The sequence below is a fragment of the Equus caballus genome, chromosome 13 (genome assembly GCF_041296265.1).
Source record: "Equus caballus isolate H_3958 breed thoroughbred chromosome 13, TB-T2T, whole genome shotgun sequence".
Taxonomy (NCBI): Eukaryota; Metazoa; Chordata; class Mammalia; order Perissodactyla; family Equidae; genus Equus; species Equus caballus.
In genome coordinates, this window is record NC_091696.1 from 39,416,744 (window position 1) to 39,439,483 (window position 22,740).

General features: G+C 50.0%; 1 protein-coding gene across 19 annotated transcripts in view; it reads left to right on the top strand.

The window, feature by feature from the left end:
* The window catches only part of SYT17 (synaptotagmin 17), a 108,313-nt gene that overhangs the window by 70,150 nt on the left and 15,423 nt on the right, over nt 1-22,740 (top strand). For 8 of the 19 annotated variants that reach the window (XM_070230944.1, XM_070230934.1, XM_070230945.1 and 5 more), the window contains one exon: nt 10,598-11,978. The exons of the other annotated variants lie outside the window; for them this stretch is intronic. In XM_070230944.1, the coding sequence (XP_070087045.1) occupies nt 10,598-10,794 (197 nt within the window). In that variant the 3' untranslated portion in view covers nt 10,795-11,978. Of the gene's footprint in view, nt 1-10,597; nt 11,979-22,740 lie in introns of those variants that run through there. 19 annotated transcript variants of the gene reach the window in all.

Sequence of the window (22,740 nt, forward strand, 5' to 3'; positions counted from 1 at the left end):
TTTGGGCCCGGTTCCCTGGGCATGGACCTATACCACTTGTTAGCAGCCATGTTGTGGCAGTGACCCACATACAAAGTAGAGGAAGATTGGCACAGATGTTAGCTCAGGGCAAATCTTCCTCAACAAATAAATAAATATAAAAATGAATAAAAATATAAATATAAAAAAATAAAGGTCTCCCAGGCCGCCTCCTCTCTCTGGGACCTACCTGCCTACAGCGGGCAGCATTCTCTGTAACTCCTTCTGTGAGCCTGCAGGGACAAAGCCTGCATGGGTTTTGGTCAGAGAAGTTTAATTCAAGGAGAGCAAATAGTAGGATCAGGCCCCTTTCTATAATCCAGCTAAGCCGCCAATCCCGCTGGTATTTTGATCTGCATCTCACACAGTGGATCTAACCTGACCAACCGCACACGAGAATCACCTGGGGAGCCTTTGAAGACCCTTGGCATCCAGTCTCCAACCCCTAAACCAATCAACAGAATCTCTTGGGATGAGATCCAAGCACTGGCATTTTTAAAACCCTTCCATTGGGGCCCGCCTGGTGGCACAGTGGTTAAGTGCGCACGTTCTGCTTTGGTGGCCTGGGGTTTGCCGGTTTGGATCCTGGGTGCAGACATGGCACCACTTGGCAAGCCATGCTGTGGTAGGCGTACCACATAGAAAGTACAGGAAGATGGGCACAGATGTTAGCTCAGGGCCAGTCTTCCTCAGCAAAAAAAGGAGGATTGGCAGCAGATGTTACCTCAGGGCTAATCTTCCTCAAAAAAAAAAAAGAAAAAGAAAAAGCCTTCCAGTGATTTGCTTATTTGTGATATTTCTCCTTTCTTTTCATTTTTCCAATCTTTTTTTTTTCTCCTCAAAGCCCCAGTATATAGTTGTATATCCTAGTTGTAGGTCATTCTAATTCTTCTATGTGGGACGCTGCCACAGCATGGCTGTTTGAGCAGGTTCATAGTTCTGGATCCGAACCCGTGAACCCCAGACTGCCAAAGCAGAGTGCGTGAACTTAACCATTCGTCCACGGGGCCGGCCCCCTCCCTTATTTTCTCAATTATTTCTCAATTATTTTAGAAGATTGAGGGGGGAAGATTTGATTAATTATCCCTCTAAAGCTCCAACAGGTGTCTTGTAACTAGCTCTGAAGACAGCTTAGTGAACATTTCCCCCCAGCCATGCCAGCATCTCTGAAACAAATGTACAAAGATGATCCTCACTCGATGTCTAAATTTTGGTTCGTGTAAAAACAAGCTCATTACATTACAGTCACACTTTTAGATGCTTCCTCCTAGACGCTGTCGTTCACACGAAGATCTGAAAGTGACTCTTCAACCCATCTGTCGCCTTCATAAACGCAGGCTCCACGGGGCTCAGTTTCCACACAGGGATGTCAAGAAGTGGTCCAGCTGTGGCCCAAAGGAATTTTAACAGAAATCTCAATCTTGACTTCTCTGTCTTGAGGAAGGAGAAAGAGATCTAATTCGTAAGCCATGGCTGCATTTCTCAGAAGCGCCTTCCCTGACTCCCCAGTTTTCTCTCACCCTGAATTCACTCTGGAATGTCTTCTCCATCAAGCTCCAAAACTCTCTCCAGCTCTGTTGAGGTGACTTGGCTCCCTCCCTCCTCCCCAGGTCTCACGTCTCTTGTCTCTTTCCCTATAGATCCACGTAGCCTCTCAGGTGTCAGTGGCTTTCCTTTGGTGTTGGTGGCAGTGGTGAATTAAGTATTAATGAAGGGAAACCGCAAAACATAACCCTTTTCCCTTAAGGCACCGTTTCTCAACCTCAACACTCATGGACATCTTGGGCCAGATAGTGCTTTGCTGTGGGGCTGCGCTGTGCTCTGTATAATGTTAGCAGCACCCCTGGCCTCCACCCACTAGATGCCAGTAGCAACCCCCCTCCCCCAATTGTGATGACCCAAATGTCTCCTGACATTGGATCAGATTTGGGGGATAACATTGGCCCCAGCTGGAAACCACTGCATTAAAGGAATTCAGCAGTTCACTCTGAGCCAGTATTGCCTGTAAACCTGGGCAAAAGGGGGCCTCTAGCCCGGACCTCGTGCTTTCAATGGGGTGAGGAGTCTGAAGGTAGGGAGTCTAGAGGGTCAAGGAGACCTGCCCACCTGGAGTCTGCATCTTTTTTCTAGATCACCTCCGAGGACTGGGGTCCCAGAATTTCCCACCCAGTGACCCAAGCCTGTTTCTAGGCGTGCTCAGGGCTGTTGCCAGGTCTACCCTCGGGAAGGCAGGCCGTGATGCCAGTGTGACCTCTAGACCCAAGGAGATAATAATAGTATTTACCTTGAAGATAGGGTTGTTGTGTGGCTAAAGTACTGTATCAGAAGTCCATAGAACAGGGGCTGGTACGTGAGAAGCACTATGTAAGTGTTAGGTGCTGCTGTTATATTTTTCACATCATTAGTCCCTAAACGGAAGACAGCTTCCTTGTCTGCGGCCCTCCTGAAGTAGCAGCCATCCCTTTAGACGCCGGAGGCCAAGCCAACCCTGCGGGACCATAGAGAGCTGGTGCGAAGGTCTCTACCGTGACCCCTTCATGAGGGATTGCTGAGGGCCTTTCCGACCCTTGGCACCTCTTGCCTCACATGCCGGCTTGAGGACCTGCCTCCCCTTCAAACACACACATACAGTATATTTCTACTCCTAATCTCGTCCTTGTCATATGTCAGAGTCAGTGGAAGGGGGAATAGGCGAGACTTCTCTTCTTTTTGAGATGGGAGGAGAAAGGATGCTGAGCTTTGGTTTCAATTTCTACCGTGCCGCACGCTGGCTGTGTGACCTCCGGCACTCAACCTCCCAACCCCTCTGAACGTTTAATTCCCCACCTGCAAAATGGGGCGATAAATAGTACCTTCTCGAATAGGATCGTGGTGTGGATTAAGCCAGAAAATGTATATAAAGTACTTTGCTCTGTGCCTAGTGCACAGAACTCCAGATTCGGTATTGCTGATTTTTAATTATTATAGAACTGTTATCTAAATTGTCATTATGACTGTTGGAAGGAAAAACGTGGAGAAAAAAAGTTCTGTCCAAGCAGCTGCTGTGAATGACATAATGAGCCAAGAAAGCTTGAAAAACATCATCCTTAAGTCATGGACGAAACTTCTTAGAACCAAAGAAATGTCAGAGCTGGAGGGGCCCTTAAAACCTACGTATACTGGCCCATTGTATAAATGGGAGGACTGAGGCCCAGGAAAGGGATATGATTTACCTGGTTTTGAAGAGAAACCTGGAACAGCTTCTAGGTTTCAGAGAGAAGCAGCAAAAAGAGGGAGTGCTATAGTTTGAGGAGGTCTTGCAAAAGTTGCAAAGAGGATGGGTACCACCTTTGTTGGGGGGTGTCAGAGCTGGCCTGTGGGGAGGAGCGGGGAAGAAACAGGGATGTATAGACTGGAGCTCCTCCGAGGGCATAGATAACTCAGGAACATCCTGATGAAGTGTGGGGACCCCTCCGGGATGAGGAATTAGGGAGGACCGTGAAACAGCCCAGGATGAGTTTCGCTGGCTTAGGTGCAGCTTTTCAGAAATGGGGGAGCCACTCAACCCAGCATCCCAGAGGTGGATTGTGCGGGACAGGGATGAGGTGGGGTTCTGGCCATGATCTGGGGACAGCCCTGCACTGTGCTGTCAGCCTTGAAGCTGCCTATGGGGCCATCCCCTTGTGAACCAAACATGCAAAATGGGGAGCTGTCGAGTCTGCTCCCGTTGGTAAAGATGGAGATTTTTTTTTCCCTTTGAATTTGCAGTGTTTATCACACCCACGCTCTAAGTATCCAGTTTCCCTTCCAGAACTGTCTGCCTTGGCAAACTAAATTAGCAGCCAAAAGAGTTTAGCTCTTGCGGGGAAGAACAAATTCACTATTACAGAAAATGTCAACATGTGAAAACCTCAGCTTGCCCCTGACACACTCGGGGCGCCTAGATTTTCACTGCAGCCGTGAGTGGTCTCCCTGTACCACTCTGGGTCTCCCCGGCTGTAAAATGGGCCAGTGAGAGCGGCTGCCTTAGAGCAGTGGTTCTCAGTGAAGGGGACGTGGGTCATGCTCCCAGGGGACGTCGGGCGATGTCTGGAGGTACTTCGGGTTGTCACACCTGGGACTGCTAATGGCATCTAGTGGGCAGAGGCCACAGTTCCTGCTGAACATCCTACAGCACTTGGAACGGCCTCCAAAATACAGACTGATGTGGCCCCCAGTGGCAGTGGTGCCACCAATGAGAAACCCCACTCTAGAGGGTTGACGTGAAGATTGAGTGGGTTAATCCACGTGGTGTGCTTAGCCCTGGGCCATACACATGGTGGGTACTTAACGAAGCACCGTCACCCTCTACGCTCCTTCAAAGTCGGGTCCTGGAGCCCTGGGGGATGCCCCTCATCATGCTTTGTTTTCACCAGTTGTGTTTCTCTAACCTGAATTGCCATGGTGACTGGTGCCACAGAAGCAGACAGGTACATTGGTAATTCTTTAGAGATAAGTTGAGTCTAAAATTCCAGATGGGATTATGTAGGGTCTGTCCATGCCCTGTGTGAGGACAGAACTGGGCGTTGGTGACTCGCCTGTCCCCACAGAGGGCCATCCTCTGAGTCTGTGGCCATCAGGTGCTTGAGGGCGAGAGCAGTGTGACAGGTGACAGAGCACATTCCTGGGGACAGTGGCTGCTCCACTCTGTAGTCATTGGGGAAGAGCCACTAAGGGGGTTTTGTGTGTGTGTAGATTTTCCACTTACTGAATGCTTTTCCCTTAAACTTAAACAAAGGCTTTAAATTTTTAACTGTTTTTGATAGAAAACATTTCGCACCTCCTTGGACCCGTTAACTGGAACACTGAGCTTTCTTACTGATTCGAGTCATAATCATAAAAATACAGGATCACATGGTGCATCTCCCTCAGCTCCACGAAGGAGTAACGGGTTGCTGCCCCCTCACCCAGGGGCCCCGTTCTTGGATCTGTCTAGTAGTCACAATGCACTAAATTAATTTAAATCGCTCCTGGTGGGGAAAACAGAGGACCAGGTTTATTTGAATCGCGTCTAAATCCATGAAGAGTAAAGAGGTTCTTAGAGAACATGTGAGGAGCCCTCTTCATGGGTTTTGGGCACAGACGTTGTGACATCTCTTCTGACTGTTCAGGTGCCTTTTTGTCACTCTGGATTGTACAGGTTGTCAGGAGGTTGCCTCCAGACGACTGGGGCGCGTTGGAGTATATCCATTGTCCAGCTGTATACTAGTGACTGCGGTAAACTGGGTCCCCCATGACAGCCAGTGGGGATATTTGGGGGTGCCTGACAACAAAATTTCTAGATATGATCATTTCTAAAGAGGAGGAATGTAGGGATCTGGCTATGAGAATGTGCCTCCTTTACAGGTTATTTGTTGCAAATACTGTGAGTTTTATCACCAGCTGGCTCAGTGACTTGGTATCCTTATCTATAAAGTGGAGGGGGCAGGGTGTCTGGCCTTGTGTCTCTGAGCCCCATTCTGGATTCCCTAAGTATCCAGTCAATTCCCTATTCTCTCCAACAACACACCCCCTAGGAATTTAGTGATGGCAAATCTTGATATTCTCCCAGGCAACTTTTATGATAGAAATTAATTCGTCCTATTCAGCTTCAGCTTATTAAAATTTGCATTAAAACTTTTTGGTTTTTAAAGGACTGATGAGATTGCCTTAACATTACCGAGTGACTTGTAAATACCAGAGCCTGCCAATTAACTCAGATGGCCGTGGCAGCCACTGCTCCCATCAAAAAGGCTGAGTCACTGAGAAGCTCCCGCCTTCCAAGGGCCGGATGACTCAGCAAGCCCAGCTACTTTGCAAATTGGGATAAGGAGCGTAGGATATTAGACTTCCTTTCGTTCTTTTTCCCTTTCTGGTGATTTAGACGTGGATTCTCTAATAGGGGCTTATTTTTTCCTTTGTTTTCTTTCCAAAATAACATGTACTTGTCAGAAGTTCCAACTGTACACACTTATATAATACAGAAAGTGGAAAGTTCTTTCTTGCTTCCCTCCCTAGAGAGAGCCACTCTTTACACTTTAGTGACCATTCTTCCAGAAATTGTTCTCTATTCTATTTATTAACCTTTTCTTACACAAAAAGAGATTGTGTTTACCTATACGGTTTTGCAACTTGATTTTGTGCGATATGTCTTGGAGACTTTTCCATTTCGTGTATGTAGGTCTGTCTCATTTTTATATTTAGGTCTGTCTCATTTTTAGCCGCAACGTTGGTTTCCATGGTATTGTTACATCAGAAATTATTTAATTAGTCCCCTCCAGTCTCAGTCTGTGTGCCTCCCAAAGCTGATCCTACGACAATGACCTAGGTGCATATAGGCTTCTGGGGAGGTGAGCCCAGGAAACACTGATAAGAGAGTGGGGAAGTGAGAGAGGAAGGGCCAATCTGGGACGTTTGATGAGTGGGCAGCTGCAACTCGGGAGGTGCCCAAGACCACCGTCAGTTCAGTGATCCTCTGAAGGACTCACAGAACTCAGAACAGCCCTTATACTCATGGTTACAGTTTATTCCAGCCAAAGGACACAGATTGAAATCAGCAGAGGCACGAGGCATGTAGAGCAGAGTCCGGGAGAACGTGGGCGCCAGCTTCCAGGGGTCCTTTCCCGCTGGAGTCGTATGGAGAGCACTTCATTCTCCCAGTAACGATGTACGGCAGCACGCTCAGAGTATTGCCCACCAGGGAAGCTCACTCAAGCCTTGGTGTCCCGGATATTGATTGAGGGTGAGTCACACAGGCATGGCTGACTGTCCGAGTCGCTGACCCTAGTCTCCAGCCCCTTCAGAGGTCAAGCTGCTATTGAGTGCCCCAAGGCCCCCACCACAAATCACACTGTTAGCATTGACTAGCGTGGCCCAGGCAGGGAGCTGTGGGCGCTCATTGTAGGACACTAGCCACGGAAGCTTCCGGCAGCCTCCAGAGTGGGCTGAGGGGTTGACAGGGCACCAACAGCCTCGACCACACTTCCTCACGGACATTTTTCTTGTTTCCATCTTTCATTCTCACAAGCAATGTTCTAGAACAGGGATATGTCGACTTCTCCGTAAAGGGCCAGATAGTAAATATTTTCAGCTTCGTGGGCCACACGGTCTCTGTCGCAGCTACTCAGCTCTGCTGCTGTAGCTCGAAAGCAGCCATCGGCATTAGGCAAATGAGTGAGTTTGACTGGGTTCCAATAAAATTTTATTTACAAAAAACAGGTGGCAGGCCAGATTTGGCTTAGAAGCTCTAGTTTGCCCACCCCTGCGATGGAGAATATCCTTGTATGCATATCCTTGTCTATTTGCAGAGATAATTCTATGGGATAAATTCCTAGAAGCAGAATAGCTGGATCACGAGTTATGATATTCCTATCTAGAGCAGATACTGTGAATCTCCCCCAAAAGCGGAACCTGCTTCCTCTTTCGCCAACAGTGCATGAGAGCGTTTCGGATTTCTTTTCTTAAAACTCTTTTCCCAACGAAGCAAAACCTCTACTCATTTACCAGGATGTTTCTGCATTTTCAATTCTGAGCTTTGAACACGCAGACGATGATAGAATGTTCTGCCCCCAAGGGGGAAAACCAAATGAGGCCTGAAATGGCATCCTAAATAGCATCATGCTTTAGATTCGAGGCCCACAGAGAAGGGGACTCTGGTAACTATTTGTCATTTGGTGAGATCAACCCTTACGTTGCCTAGCAGGCGTGGTTCAAGAGTCCCAAATGTTACCTCTTCGAAAAAAAATGTTTTTCAAATGCATCAGAGAGATCCTTAGCAATTGCCTTTATTAAGCAAAGATTCCATTCCTAATTTTTCCCTTCTGAAAGGGATTTTCATGGAAACGAGGTCCACCTGTGCATACTGAGCACTTGACCATGTGTACAAAAAACATACACGGTCCAATTTTTGTCCACGGAGCTGACAGGTACGGGACACTCTTGTTTTGTTTTTTTTTTTGAGGAAGATTATCCCTGAGCTAACTACTGCCAGTCTTCCTCTTTTTGCTGAGGAAGCCTGGCCCTGAGCTAACGTCGTGCCCATCTTCCTCTGCTTTCTTTTTTTTTTTTTTTTTTTATTATGATAGATTACAACCTTGTGAGATTTCAGTTGTACATTTTTGTTAGTCATGTTGTGGGTACACCACTTCCCCCTCCGTACCCTCCCCCCACCCCCCCTTTTCCCTGGTAACCACCAATCAGATCTCCTTCTCAATATACTAATTTCCACCTATGAGTGGAGTCATATAGAGTTCGTCTTTCTCTGACTGACTTATTTCGCTTAACATAATACCCTCGAGGTCCATCCACATTGTTGTGAATGGGCCAATTTCGTCTTTTTTTATGGCTGAGTAGTATTCCATTGTGTATATATACCACATCTTCTTTATCCAATCATTAGTTTCTGGGCATGTAGCTTGGTTCCACGTCTTGGCTATTGTAAATAATGCTGCAATGAACATAGGGGTGCAACGGACTCTTGAGATATCTGATATCAGGTTCTTAGGATAGATACCCAGTAATGGGATGGCTGGGTCATAGGGTATTTCTATTTTTAACTTTTTGAGAAATCTCCATACTGTTTTCCATAGTGGCTGTACCAGTTTGCATTCCCACCAACAGTGTATGAGGGTTCCTCTTTCTCCACAACCTCTCCAACATTTGTCGTTCTTGGTTTTGGATGTTTTTGCCAATCTAACGGGGGTAAGGTGATATCTTAGTGTAGTTTTGATTTGCATTTCCCTGATGATTAGCGATGATGAACATCTTTTCATGTGTCTATTGGCCATATTCATATCTTCTTTTGAGAAATGTCTGTTCATGTCCTCTGCCCATTTTTTGATCGGGTTGTTTGTTTTTTTGTTGTTAAGCAGTGTGAGTTCTTTGTATATTATGGAGATTAACCCTTTGTCGGATAAGTGGCTTGTAAATATTTTTTCCCAATTAGTGAGCTGTTTTTTTGTTTCAATCCTGTTTTCCCTTGCCTTGAAGAAGCTCTTTAGTCTGATGAAGTCCCATTTGTTTAGAATCTTCCTCTGCTTTCTATGTGGGACGCCTACCGCAGCATGGCGTGCCAAGCGGTGCCATGTCCGCACCGGGGATCCAAACCGGCAGGATACTCTTGATTGAGACAGCATAGCATTTCACTTAGACTAGTTCACCCACGTCTTTTTGGTTTTTAGACACTTGATGGGCTTTTTGTTTTTCCACTTTTCTTTTTTTTCCCCCATTTGTATCATTTGGAATTCTTGATGTGAACCCCACAGGGGAGAACAGAGGCTCGTTAGCATTCCAGCTCTGTGTTTGGCTGCATAACGTAGCTGCTTTATCTGCTCATCGGTGTCCCTCCTGGGATCCAGCCTGCCTTTGCTCGGCTCACGCTGGGTGAATCTGTGATATTTCCCATTCTGTAGTCCTTCATCTATAACACAGACGCAGCCTGCTTTCCCGTTAGCGAGACGGCATGCCTGGACTACCCCCACGCAGATAAAGAATGAGGCGGAACTCGGCTGGGAAGATAAATCAAGCTAACCATCTCATTAGGCTTGAAAGACACAAATTAAGCTTGCACTGGAATGAACAGAGAAGCCGTCCCCAAAAGACATGCAGTTCAATAAGGGGTTTAAGAAATGGCCACAGCCATGTCTCTCGGGAAACTTGCCTCCGTTGCCTGGAACAGAGGAAACATGAGGTCTCTTTTATAAAAGGTCATCAGTGAGAAATTTATGATCAAAAAAGCAGTCTATTATTGAGGGGCTGCGCTGTGTGCTGACAGAGGTAAAGTACTGTCAAGATTCCTATTGAACCGACAAGGAAACTGAGTCTCAGAGAGGTTCCTTGACTTGTGTCCGGGTCCCAGAACCAGTCAAATGACAGAACTAGGATTAACCTAGGACACCTGGTCTCATGGCCACAGCTTAACCTCGTGGTTCTTATCCAGGATGAATTGGCCCCCCGCCCCAGAGGTTGTTTGGCCATGTCTGGAGACATTTGGGGTTGTGACATCTATGGAAGGGGGTGCCACTGGCATCCAGTGGGTAGAGGCCTGAGATGCTGCTAAGCATCCTGCAATGCACAGGCCAGCCCCACCACAAAGAATGATCCAGCCCCAAATGTCAACAGTGCCATGACTGAAAAACTGGCATAACCACTCAACTGGACTCCAATGATGGCGGACGCTTCCACTAGAACTATCCAGCTGCCGTGCCCTGTGGGCAGTGTGGTCAGGCTACAACACCTAAGTTTTAAGTTGAATATGGCAGAGGGAACAGCTCTCTGGCAGAAGGAACAGCCAGTGCAGAGGCTGGGAGGCCGGAGCATGCCTGGCCATGGTGAGGGACAGCAGGAAACCCAGTGTGACAGGAGCGGGACTCCTGGGAGGGTGAGATGAGGGAACGGGGGAATTCTCACCATTCAGAGAAACAGACAATGACCTAGCAGCGAGGGCCCTGTGTTTGCAGTGGAGGAATGTGTAGACTAACGGCCTCTGTCTTGTCCCCGCCTCCGTCTTGTCCCCGCCTCCCTGTTCTGTACCGCTCCTTCCGCTTGCCTCCTCCCCGCGGCACTCGCCCCTCTGGCTCCCTAGTGTTCGGCCACAACATGAAGAGCAGCAACGACTTCATCGGAAGGATCGTCATCGGCCAGTACTCTTCGGGCCCCTCCGAATCCAACCACTGGCGACGGATGCTTAACACCCACCGCACGGCCGTGGAGCAGTGGCACAGCCTGAGGTCCCGGGCCGAGTGTGACCGCGTGTCTCCCGCCTCACTGGAGGTGACCTGAGGGCTACTGGGAAGGCAATTTTCATTTGTTGAAAAAAAAAGAGAAGAAAATTTAAGACAGAAAAAATGTGTCGTATACCTGTTACATCCACACCTGCATACACACACACAACACACACACACACACATACACACACACACCCCAAATCCTCTCAGAACTAAGAGGAAGCTGACTACTGATCACAAAATGGCCGCCCTCAATGAGTGAGGCCTGAGAACTTTCCAGAAGCCCCATCCGTGTATGTCACGAGCTGAGTGGGCTCTGCTGTGAGACTTACTGACAGAGCTTGCTCTTGTTGATACTCCTGCCCCAAAATGCACTTTGAACTTTCAGGCCAGAGAAAGGGCCTCCCTCAGGGTGCCAACCTCTGTCAAGATGAAATTTTCCAAGAGTTTGGCCAGTTTGCGGAGGCCCGATCCCCGCGCCCCAAACTCACACCCGCTGGGTGTCTTCTGAACGGGCTGCTGTTCCCAGGGGTTCCCCAAAAGTGTAAGTACTTTGTCTTCTCTTTAGTGGACATGATTAATAGATTATACTATTTGGAAAAACCAAATGGCAACAAAAAATATTCCAGTGTGAGAAGCTTCCCTCGCTTAACTGAATTTGTCCTTGTGTTAGCTTATTCCTGGGGACTCCCCGTGAGTACGTATGTGGATGTTCTCGTGCGTGTGCCCTCACAGGTGAACACATGTGTGTGCCGTGTGTCCTCTTGGCGAGCAGGGCGGTGGACCAGAACCTCAGTCCTGAGTGCTCCCTTTTCTCTGCCTCTCCCGTCAGTGAAATTTCACCCAGGTCCTCCTGTCTGTCAAGGCCCCACCTTCAGTAACAGTAGCGCATCTGTATGTCAAATAAATAGAATATCATAATAGAGCAAACGTAACACTTTTTGACCGAATCATGGTGATCGTGACTCACAGAAAACCCGCAAAGGACGGTTATGTGGATTAAAATGGCCACCGCAGCCACCCCACCCCATCCAAGATGCTCTCCTGACTTGTCACACTCTGAGGACCTTTCTGTGTTTGTGTTGTGAACCAAAGTCATTTCTCTCTAAGTGCTAAGGAATTCGTGTAGTTAGAGTAGATCTCTCTGTGTCGGATGCTTCTGTATCTTTTCCCACAGCATATTGTCTGGCATAAGGGAGCGATTTGTTGAAATTAAAGATTATTTATTTGTGCCATGCATTCGCGTTATCTTTTTCTTTATGAACATGGGGCATCGAGGGTACGAGGGTGTCTCGGTCACTGCTGCTGTGTAATGACCATCCCGATGACTCAGCGTGCTGCCATGGCATGAAGGTCAAGGGGGAAAGGCAGGAGGGCTGGGTTGGGTGATGCTTCTCAGGAGAGAAGGAGAGAAGGCATTTTCCCTCTCTGTCACATGGCTCCCTTACCGTGATGGTACAGAAGACGATAAAAGCCTGAGAGAGGGAACAGAATGAGGGAGGATGGGGACCTAACAGGCGTTCAGGACTAGAGATGAGGTCATATCGTGACTGGGCCCATGGGCTTTGGGACCAAAGAAGCCATGGTTCAAATCTCAGGCCCACCACTCCCTGCCTGTCTGCCCTTGCACAAGCCACATACCTTCTCTGAGCCTCAGTTTCCTCATCGTCTTAATTAGGATTCCTCAAAAGCAGACCATAAGGCAGGGGCCTGGGTGCAGATAGTGTAGTTGGGAAATGACCCCGGGGAAGCATGAACGGAAGATTAAGTGAAGGAAAAGAAAAAAGCAGATAAGAGCTGCATTAATTACCTCTGTGGGCAGCTGGGGTTCTGTCGTGCTGGGGACCCAGGCAGAATACACTTGAGAATTATCCTTATGGGGAAGCTGCGGTATTTGACTACTCACCCTTATTCCTCCAGGCCTGAGGGTTGCCCCTGGAGGCACAAAAGGGCACTTTAGGACTGTCCTGCCCGGGCTGAGAGAGCTTCCGTAGCACCGAGAAATCCCCGGGCAGAGAACGAGGTGCGTGTACTCCATCAGGTGCGCAGTCTCCGTGCACGTTCCCGGGGAACTTGACTGCAGCCGCAGGGGAGCTCGGGCGGACTGAGGGCTGCGAGCGAGGTGGGGTACGCCAACCAGCTCACTTAGTCCTCACGCAGCAACCCACACGCGAGAGGTTCTTAGTCGCCATTTACAAATTAGGAGGCCAAGGTTTAATGAGATTAAGTGGCAAGTGAGCAATAGAGCTGGAATGCCAGCCCAGCCCCATCCGACTCCAGAGCCTGTTATGAGCTGAGTTCTGTCTCCCTCAAGATAGATATGCTGGGGTCCTAACCCCCAGGACCTCAGAATGTGACCTTATTTGGAGAAAGGGTCTTTACAGAGGTGATCCAGTTGAAGTGAGGTCCTCAGGGTGGGTCCTAAATTTGCCTGGTGTCCTTATAAAAAGGAGAAATGTGGGCACAGAGACAGACACGCACAGACAGGGTGCAGAGACACGGAGAAGACGGCCACCTCCAAGCTAAGGAGAGAGCCCCGGGACACAGCCTTCCCTCGCAGCCTCAGAAGGAACCAACCTGCCGACCCCTTGATTTCGGACTTCTGGCCTCCAGAACAGGGCGACAATGATGTTCTGCTGTTGGAGCCACCCAGTCTGTGGTGCTTTGTCACGGCAGCCCCAGGAAACTGATACAGAGCTGGGGGGCTAAGCCCCCTGCGGGGCTGTCTCATCTGAAAGGAGGGTGACAGTTCTTACCCCATGGGCTTGAAGCGGGCATTAGTGGCAACAATGCCTGCAAAACCTGAGCTTACCGTCCTCGCTGGCTTTCCACCTAGGCGCACATCAGGCAACGTTTGCTGGCTGACCAGAGGGAACAGTAGGAGGGCAGATGGCAGAGCCGTCCGCGTCTCCAAGGAAAGAGTTTGTCAGGAGAAAAGGGAAATGCGTTGAAAGGTGAAGAATGACTTGGTTTCTATAGAAACCTGGGCCCAAGGTGCCCTATCGTGGGCCACCCATTTGTTTCAAATAGCATCCTCCTCCTCCTCAACTAGGAGGTGGGAAAGGACACGCATGGGCCACCTACATGCCCTCTTTGGGGTGCGGAACCCAAGTTCAAAGGAAGGAGGTGGGGGAGGAGGGGTGGTGCGAAGTTTTAAAGCCATGTCTGTTTTCCCAGGGCTAATCCTTGAGCCCTCTCATCTCTTGAGACTCCAGAACCCCCCCAGGATTCCAGTCTACCCTCTGGGACCTGCCACAAAGTACAGCCTCTGCCCGGCCCTGCTCAGACGTGATGGGTCCCAGGGCGCCATTTGGGGCACTGATGTCTCGCTCCCAGAAAGCAGGGGATCGCTGCCAGGGAGAGGAAGGAAGATTCACTTTCTCTTCTGGGTGGCCTGTCTTCCACTGGCGGTGACCTTTTTCATATTCAAGAATACCGTTTAAAATAACTCAAGAATGATCACCGCTATGTAAAAACTAACAACTTACACCTAGAAAGAAGACCGGAAGGCATCGCCCTGAAGGTTGGCAGGGGGATCCTTCGGGAAGCTGTTTTTCTATTCAGCTTGATGCCTTCCTGTACGGTGTGTTCGAAGGTTCCATGGCGATCCACTGGTAGCTAACATGTCTTGAGTGCTTACCGTGTGTCAGCCGTTGACCTAAGCACTTGTACGAGGGAAGTACTGATCTGTCCCCATTTTGCAGGTGACGAAACTGAGGCTTAGAGGAAATAAATCAGTGCGGTCCCACAGCAGCAGGTGTGGAATTTGAACATGGATGTAGCTGAATTGAAAGCCATGCAATGAACTAGCCTCTACTATCCCTTTTATGATGGTGGTAAGGGGGCAGGGGGCTTTGTTTTATTGGTAAATACATGATATTTTTAAGGAAGGAAGGAAGGAGGGAAGAAGGGAGGGAAAGACAGAGGGAATCGTCACTGAACCCCCAGGCCACCATGAGCACACTGTGTGTGTGAGTGTGTGTATGTGTATTTGGGGGTGCAGGGCAGTAATACCGTCACACAATAAATGCAGCTTTAAGAAGCCAGAAAATACATACTGTGTTACAAAGAGACTTCTACAACCTTCAAATGACAGCAAAGACCATATTTGTCAAGTGAGGAAATTGTCTACTGTCTGGCCAGTCAACTTGAGGTCTAGAACAGGGGTTAAGCAACTGTGGCCCATGGGCCAAATCCGGCCCACTGCTTGTTTTTATAAATAAAGTTTTATTGAAACCCAGCCGGGCCCATTCCTATAGTCTGTGGCAGAGTTGAGTAGTTGTGACAGAGACCAAGTGGCCTGCACAACCTAAAATATTTACTGTGTGGCTCTTTACAGAAAAAGTTTACGTTGTAGTTATGGAGGATAAGTCCAGAGATCTAATGTACAGTATGATGACTGTAGTTAATAACATGGTACTGAATCCTGGAAATTTGGCAAAAGAGTAGATTTCAGGTGTTCTCATCAGCAAAAAAAGGTGACTATGAGAGGAGGTGATCTGTTAATTAGTTTGACTGTAGCGTCATTTCACTGTGTATATGTGTATCAAATCATCATGTTGTCCACCTTAAATATATACAATTTTCATTAAAAAATAGAAGTTTTTAAAAGTTTGCCTACCCCTGTCTAGAGCAATGCTTCATAAACTTTAATGTACCCAAGACCTCCTGAGATTTTCTCAAAACGCAGATTCTGATTCAGTGGATCTGGGGCGGGGCCAGAGATTCTGCATTTTTAACGAGCTCCCAGGAGATGCCGTGCTGCTGGTCCGTGGACCACGCGGGATTGAGCACATAACAAATCCTTTGTGTGTTTTCATCCGGGGATGGCATGAACTGATTGACAAAACCCTTCAGCCATCACATATCAACACAGATCATTAGGGGGTTTATTTGCCAAATCAAAAGATCCTCCACTTTTGAAAGGATTTCCAGTGGCCTGCATCTGACAGCCCCCCTTCTCCCCACCTGGTACGGGCACCCTCAGAGGGTGTCTGATTTCCGTGACAGCAGGGGTCTCCACAGTGCAGAGCACCAGATGATGGGGAGTAGGGAGAAAATATCCAGACTTTCTTCTATATTTATATTTTGCATCAACCTTTTAAAAGCATCAATTTTGGGGGAGAGGTGTTTTATAACAGACATGATATATTAGTCCGGTAAGTAGTACGTGCACTTCACTTATAAATATATAATACATTCATGTGCCGCATAACAACGTTTCAGTTTACGACGGGCTGCACATACGATGGTGGTCCTGTAAGATTAGTACCATATAGCCCAGGCGTGAGGTGGGCTGCATCATCTAGGTCTGTGTAAGTGTCCTCTGTGATGTTCGCTCAATGATGAAATTGCCTAACAACGCATTTCTCGGAACATATCCCCAATGTTAAGCAACACCTGCCTGTAAGTGTATGTCATTGATAAACAAATAATGTGCATACTCTGGAGTGTGCCCCAGCACAAATTTTGGAGGCAGCTGGTAGGCATGAGGCGTGCTGCCGGCTGACGTTGGGCCTGGGCTGTGCTCGTAGCCCGGGTCAGCCTGGGCACGCTTTCATCCCAGGGCCAGCAGGGCAACACACGCTGTGTGGGCATGAGTTAGGGTATTCCTCGAAGTCAGAGCAGCGAGTGTTCCAGAGAAAAAAACGAGTGACCGGGACATGTTCAAGTCCCCCTAGTGAATGCCAGGGGCACTGAGTGTCAGGCACCTGGCTGAGTGCAGGGTGGGGAGTGTGCGAGGGGACGCCAGGAAAAGGCTTGCTCCGGATCCGTGATAATCCCAGCAAAAGTGTCTACCATTTATTCAACTCCTGCTACTTGCTAGCATGGATGGCAGATCATTTCATCTTTGTGAGGTAGGTTCTGTTCTGATGCCCTATTTTATCAAGGAGGAAACAGGCTCAGAGAGGCAAAGAGACTTGCCTGAGGACGCACGAAGTGGACAGAAAAGACTCCGATTTTGAGAGGTTAATTCTCCCTCAATGCAATGAGATCCCAAGGAAACACCAGCGGGTTTTAAAACATTTAAGTGTGAGCAAGCCACGCGCTAGAACTCTGCACAGGGATGACGTTTGCTCCTCTTTGTCGAGCGCTTACTCTGTGTCGAGAACCTTTTACTGGGGCCTCCTCTAACCCCCAAGAGACCCTGAAAGGGGAAAGGAAAGGAGGGGAGGCTGCCCCACAGCGGCCAGGGACCCCGGGGTCCGGAGGCAGACCGGGTGGCCTGGGCGAGCCCGCGCGCAGCCCGCCTGAAGGGGGCGCCCTTTCTCAGCCCCACGCCATAGTTCCCATTGCCCCGCCAACGAGGGCTAAGGCTCATCGGATCTTCAGATTTTCGACAGAAGGCAGAAGTCTGGACTTACCCCTAAAATCTCCTTACCTGCTGGGACCGGCTGGGCTGTGAGCTGCGTTCTCATCCCATCTTACAGAGGGGGAAACTGAGTCTCAGAAGCGCGCGCACGCCCAAGGCCACACGTGGCTCCGAAGCAGGGCTGCAGGGTCTCTGAGCTCTCCGAAGGGGCTGGCCCGGGCCAACGCTTGAGCTGTTTCCAGCGGGACAGAGAGGAGGGAGCAGAGGCGGGAGGGGAGGAGAGGGGAGGGGGAGGAGACTGGGGTCGCCCAGTGTGTCCTGAGGGCTGGAGGCCCCGCCTGCGCCCGGGAGAGCAGTCCTGGACCCCAGCTCCCGCAGAAGGGCCTCTCTCCAGCGCTCAGGCCCGGAGGGGGCTTTCTCCCTGCTCAGGATGCAGAGGTGGGGGCTGTGGGCCGCGGCCGCCCTGACCCTCCTCTCTGCACAGGCCTTTCCGCAAGCGGACATCAGTATCAGCCCAGGTGAGCACAGGGCCCAGGGCCGGGAGCAGGTGGAGAGGAGGGCGCCCCACAGACCCTTGAGGTGCTATCAGTGAGGCCTGGCTGCCGGCGCTGTAGCGTCCCTTTTGGAGGCCTGGGGCTTCAGAGGAGCTCAATTTCTTCCTCTCTTCAGTGGGGAAGCTGGGGTGCTGACTCTGGGGGGCCTCATCTGCGTTGGAAGAGTCCCGAGTCCAGGAAATTCCTCGTGGCTGAGGATCTTGCCTGTCACCTCTGCCATGAGGGTTCTTTCCAAACGTTGTTTAAAAATAAAATAATGGGGCCGCCTGGGTGGCTCAGCCATTAAGTTCGAACATTCCGCTTTGGAGGCACGGGGTTCGCTGGTTCGGATCCTGGGTACAGACACGGCACCATTTGGCAAGCCATGCTGTAGTAGGCGTCCCACATATAAAGTAGAGGAAGATGGGCATGGATGTTAGCTCAGGGCCAGTCTTCCTCAGCAAAAAGAGGAGGATTGGTGGCAGTTAGCTCAGGGCTAATCTTCCTCAAAAAAAAAGAAAAGGAAAGAATAATAATATCAATAACAACTATTAAGATTTACGTAGCCCTGACTTTGTGCCAGGGACTGGGTTAAGCACTTTTCATATGTGGATTTATTTAATCCTCGCAATAACCCTGTGGCAGAGATATTGTTTTTATCCCCACTAGAGTAAAGCTCATCATGAAATCCTGGTAAGATTCCCATCAGGCCATGTCATCGGGCTGGTAGAGTGTTGGGGTGAATTTAAACAGTGGGGTGATAGGGTTGCCAGGTAAATTTGAATTTCAGATAAACTATAAATCATTTTATAGTATGTGTGTCCCAAATATGGCATAGGATGTCCTTATGCTAAAAATTATGTGTTGTTTCTCTGAAATGCAAATTTAACTGGGCATCCTTTTTTTTTCAACCTGGCATCAGTGGTGGGGATGAGTATAGTCTTGGTCCATTTAGGCAAACCTCAGGGCTCCAGTTCTGTCATAAACTCTGAGTGTCTGTCTCAGTCAGCCCGGGCTGCTATAACAGAATACCGCAGCTGGGTGGCTTCAACGGGAATTGATTTCTCGCGGTTCTGGAGGAGGGCGAGTCCGAGATCAAGGTGCTGCCTGAGTCGGTTCCCCCAGCGAGGGCTCTCTTCCTGGCTTGAAGATGGCCCCCTTCTCCCTGGGACCTCACAGGGCAGAGAGTGAGAGAGAGTGTGTGCTCTGGTGTCTTCCTCTTCTCATAAGAGCACCAATCCCATCATGGGGGCCCCACCCTCATGACCTCATCTAACCCTAACCACCTCCCAAAGGCCCCGCCTCCTACCATCACCTGGGGGCTAGGGCTTCGGCATACGAATTTGGGGGGACACAGACATTCAGTCCATGACAGCATCTTTGCATCCTTGCTCTTGTGCCTTGGTTTCCTCATCCATGCAGTGGGTGAGCAGGAGGGAAGCTGGACAAAATATCCTTGAAGGCTGCCTTGGATGTTCCAAAGTCTTGCCTCTCTGCCCGGCGTGTGTAGGAAGGGCCCGAGGCTGAGCTGAGAGGGAGAGAACAAGGGGAATCCTCTCCCTCACTGGCTGGTGCCTGTGGGGACTCTCTCTGAGCTTCAAGTTTCCTCCCCTGGAAAGTGGGGCTAATAAGGGGATAATAAGCCAAACGTTTGAGGATCTTCAGCGAGATCATGCAAGCGAGGCACTGAGCACCTGCTAAGCCCTTGAGAAATGGGAGTTCTTCCTTTTACCACTTCTGCCGCTGTGGTGCTGACGTTGTGATAGAATTGGCGGGGAGACAGCTTTCTCTTGCAACAGAAGACCCCCAAAAAGGCACATCCAGACAGCTAGCCCCCCGCCTTACCCCCCCCTACAGATAAGGGGACTGAGCTGGCTCCAAACCCAGCAACGGTGGAGATCTCAGGGTTGGCGCTGAAGGACGGGCCCTGGAAATCCATTTGGCCCAACCTTTCCAGATAACAGCCGTGGAAACTGAGGCCCACAGAGGCCAAGTGACCTGGCCAAGGTCCTCACCCGTCCAGGCCGTAGTTGTGCTGTCCCCGGGCTCCCAGCCTGGCAGAAAGCCCAGCTGCAGCCCGAGCAGACAGATCCTCTAGGGGGAAATGATTTCAACCCAGGAGAGAACGCGTGAGTGTGTGTGTGTGCGTGCATGTGTTTAAGTGGGCGTGTGTCTGACTGTGGGTGAGTGTGAGTGTGCATGTTGCTATGTCGGGAGGGCTTGTCTTGGTGGGCCTTGCAGACTATGAAGGTGGGTGCACAGCCAGAAGCCCTCCGTATGGAGAGTGGGCCTGGTTTGTCTTCTGGGTACCCCCAGCCTTTAGGTGCGAAGCAAACAGGGCATTGGTCATTCCGTCATCCATCCCACTGCTTCTGGCCTTTAATTACTCACCCCTGAGCATGCAAACATATGCAAATATATGCAAATAGTGCGACTCAGCCACACCCCCAGATCCCTGCATCCCCAGCCACATCCCTTTAGACACCTCAGAGAGACTTGGGAGAATTTAGCCGGACTAGATCCTTTCCCCAAAACCTTCTCTCTGAACCTGGCTTTGATCACATGGTTTAAGTGGATTCACGCAGGAAAGCTGCTTAGAAGAGAGCCTGGCGCCTAGTCAAAGCTGCGTCAACATTTGCTATTATGACTCTTCAACCGTAACCATCAAAAAGTGTTCTTTCCCTGCTCCGGAGCCCCAGAACTCTCCACCCAAAGGAAATTCTAGCCAAGTGTTCTGAGGCTCAGGGTCACTACTGCAGGGCTGCAGGGGTGGGGGGCGGGGAATCGGTCAAGTTCCCTAGCCTCTTCTTCTCCCCTCCGAGAAGCTGGCCTTGCTCTCTCCGCTCTGGGAGGATTCCAGGGCCCAGGCTATTTCTGTTGTAATAATATCTAATGTTTATTAGGATGCCTACTGTGAGGCAGGCACTGGCTTCCCTGTGAAGTAGGCCTATCATCACGCCCATCTTACAGATGAGGAAACTGAGGCACAAACTGCGGAGTTTCCAACTAGGGCCATCTGACTCGAATCCAAGCTCTTAAGCTGGAGCACTGAGACCCAGGGAACTGCACCCCAGCTTCCTACCATCCACCTAGGAGTCTGGATCATAGAGTCGGGTCCTAGAGCGCCCTGTGCACGTTCTGGCCCACTCCCCACCCCTCCTCGATGGTCACAGAGCAGTCGGAGTACTTCTAGGATATCTCCTAGGAGATGAGGACCCATTGCCATGTGTGTTGTGTGTTCCTCCCTCCAGGCTGTGAGCAACTTGAGGGCACAGACCTCAAGCCAAATAGGCACCCAGGAAACATTGAATTGTTTGCTCACTTAACTGTTGGTCCTGGCTGGGGCTGCTGTAACAAGATACCCTAGACTGGGAGGCCGAAACAACAGACATTTATTTCTCACAGTTCTAAAGACCAGGAAGTCCAAGATCAAGGTGTTGGCCAATTCGGTTCCTGGTGAGGACTCTTCCTGGTTGCAAACAGGCACAGAGACAGACAGCCCTGGTCTCGCTTCCTCTTCTCATAAGGGCACTAATCCCATTATGGGGCTCCACCCTCATGACCTCAGCGAACCCTAATCACCTCCCCAAGGCCCACCTCCAATACCATCACGTTGGGGAACAGAGCTTCAGCCTGTGGACGTGAAGGGGGACGCGTGCGGTCCCCAACACTGTTAAAGTTGATGTTTGATGGATCTGTCTTACAAATGAGGAAAACAAGACCAAAAGAAGATGCTTTCCGGGGGCACTGCAGTGCTTAGGAATTTCCGAGTCCGTAGACCTGAGTCTCACGCTGACACCGCCACTTGCCAGCTGTGGGAGCAAGTGAATGGACCTCTCTGAGCCTCAGTTTCCTCGTCTGTAAAATGGGGCTGATACTGATACCCCCCCCCTACCAGGTTGGTCTCAACAGTTACGTACTAACCCCCCGATGAATGGCCACTGTTAGTCGCAATATAAGAAATTACCCAGTGCTGTTTCCTCTGTGTCATGTGGCCACAAAAGCTGCCCAGAGACGGGAGAGCAAAGCTCAGGCGTGAGGCCTGGGACCCCCAGTTCTGCACAGCAGAGCCGGGGCCCACTGGAGGAGGACGCTCTGCGGTGGGATGTGCCCCGGAGAGGCAGCAGCAGTGAAGGCCCTGAGGGCTTCCTGGACCCTGGGAGACCCTTGCCTTCGACCCCCTGAGACATCTAGGGCCCAGTGGTCGGGGTAGGGGGCCAGATGTGGCCCCCGGAGCCTCCCCTTCTCCTCTCCTGGCTGGCTCCCACGGCTGATCTGGGCAGGAGGCAGTAGGGTGGTGGTTTATGGGCAGCTGGATTGGGGCCAGGGAAGCGTGCAGCCAGATTGAGTGGGAGGGTGACAATTTATTCTTTTAGAAAGAGAGAGAAGAAAACGAGCCCCGAGCTCCACTGGTGTGTTCTCTTTCCTTAACAAGCTCAGAGCTCCCAAAGTCTGTGACTCCCACTCCAGCTGGGAGACCTTGGGGGGCCTGCGGTGCTGCTAATTGAGGTAAAAGACCATGGAGTTTGGCCTCCTGGTTTCCAGAGCAACAAGCTCCTTTGAGGCCCTCCTTCCCCTCCCCGCTTCCTCTTTCACCTCCAGCCTCATCTCCGTGCTCCTCCTCTTCTGGAATTCCCGGCCAGGCTGAACCATTTGCAATTCTCCAAATGTTCCCTTCTCTCTCATACCTCCGGGCCTTTGCACATGCTGTGCCCTCCACCTGGAACGCTCTGTCTCTGACTCTTATTCATCCTTCAAGTCTCAGCTGAGACATCACCCCCTCCAGGAAGCCTCCTGGATCTCCAAATCTGGGTTTTTGTGCCACTTTTACGTGCCTCCGTGGCAACATCTTGTACTCTCAATCCATGAAGGGAACTCTGGTGCCCTGACATAGTCACCCGTGGACTCCTTGAGGACAGGGTCAAGGTGGCCACCAGTTCAACTAGGGAGAGCAGAGGGCCAGACAAATAATTAGCTTCCAAAATAATTTGGCGGCTGCTCCCTCAAGTTTTTACCTGCACCACGTATGTTCAAAAATTACATATTAATGACATCTTTATTTCTGTGCTTATTTTTCTTAATGCTGATCTCCATAGACCGTAAGACCGCAAGGTCAGAAGCCACCTCTTTGTCGTTTGCCACAGTATCTCCAACA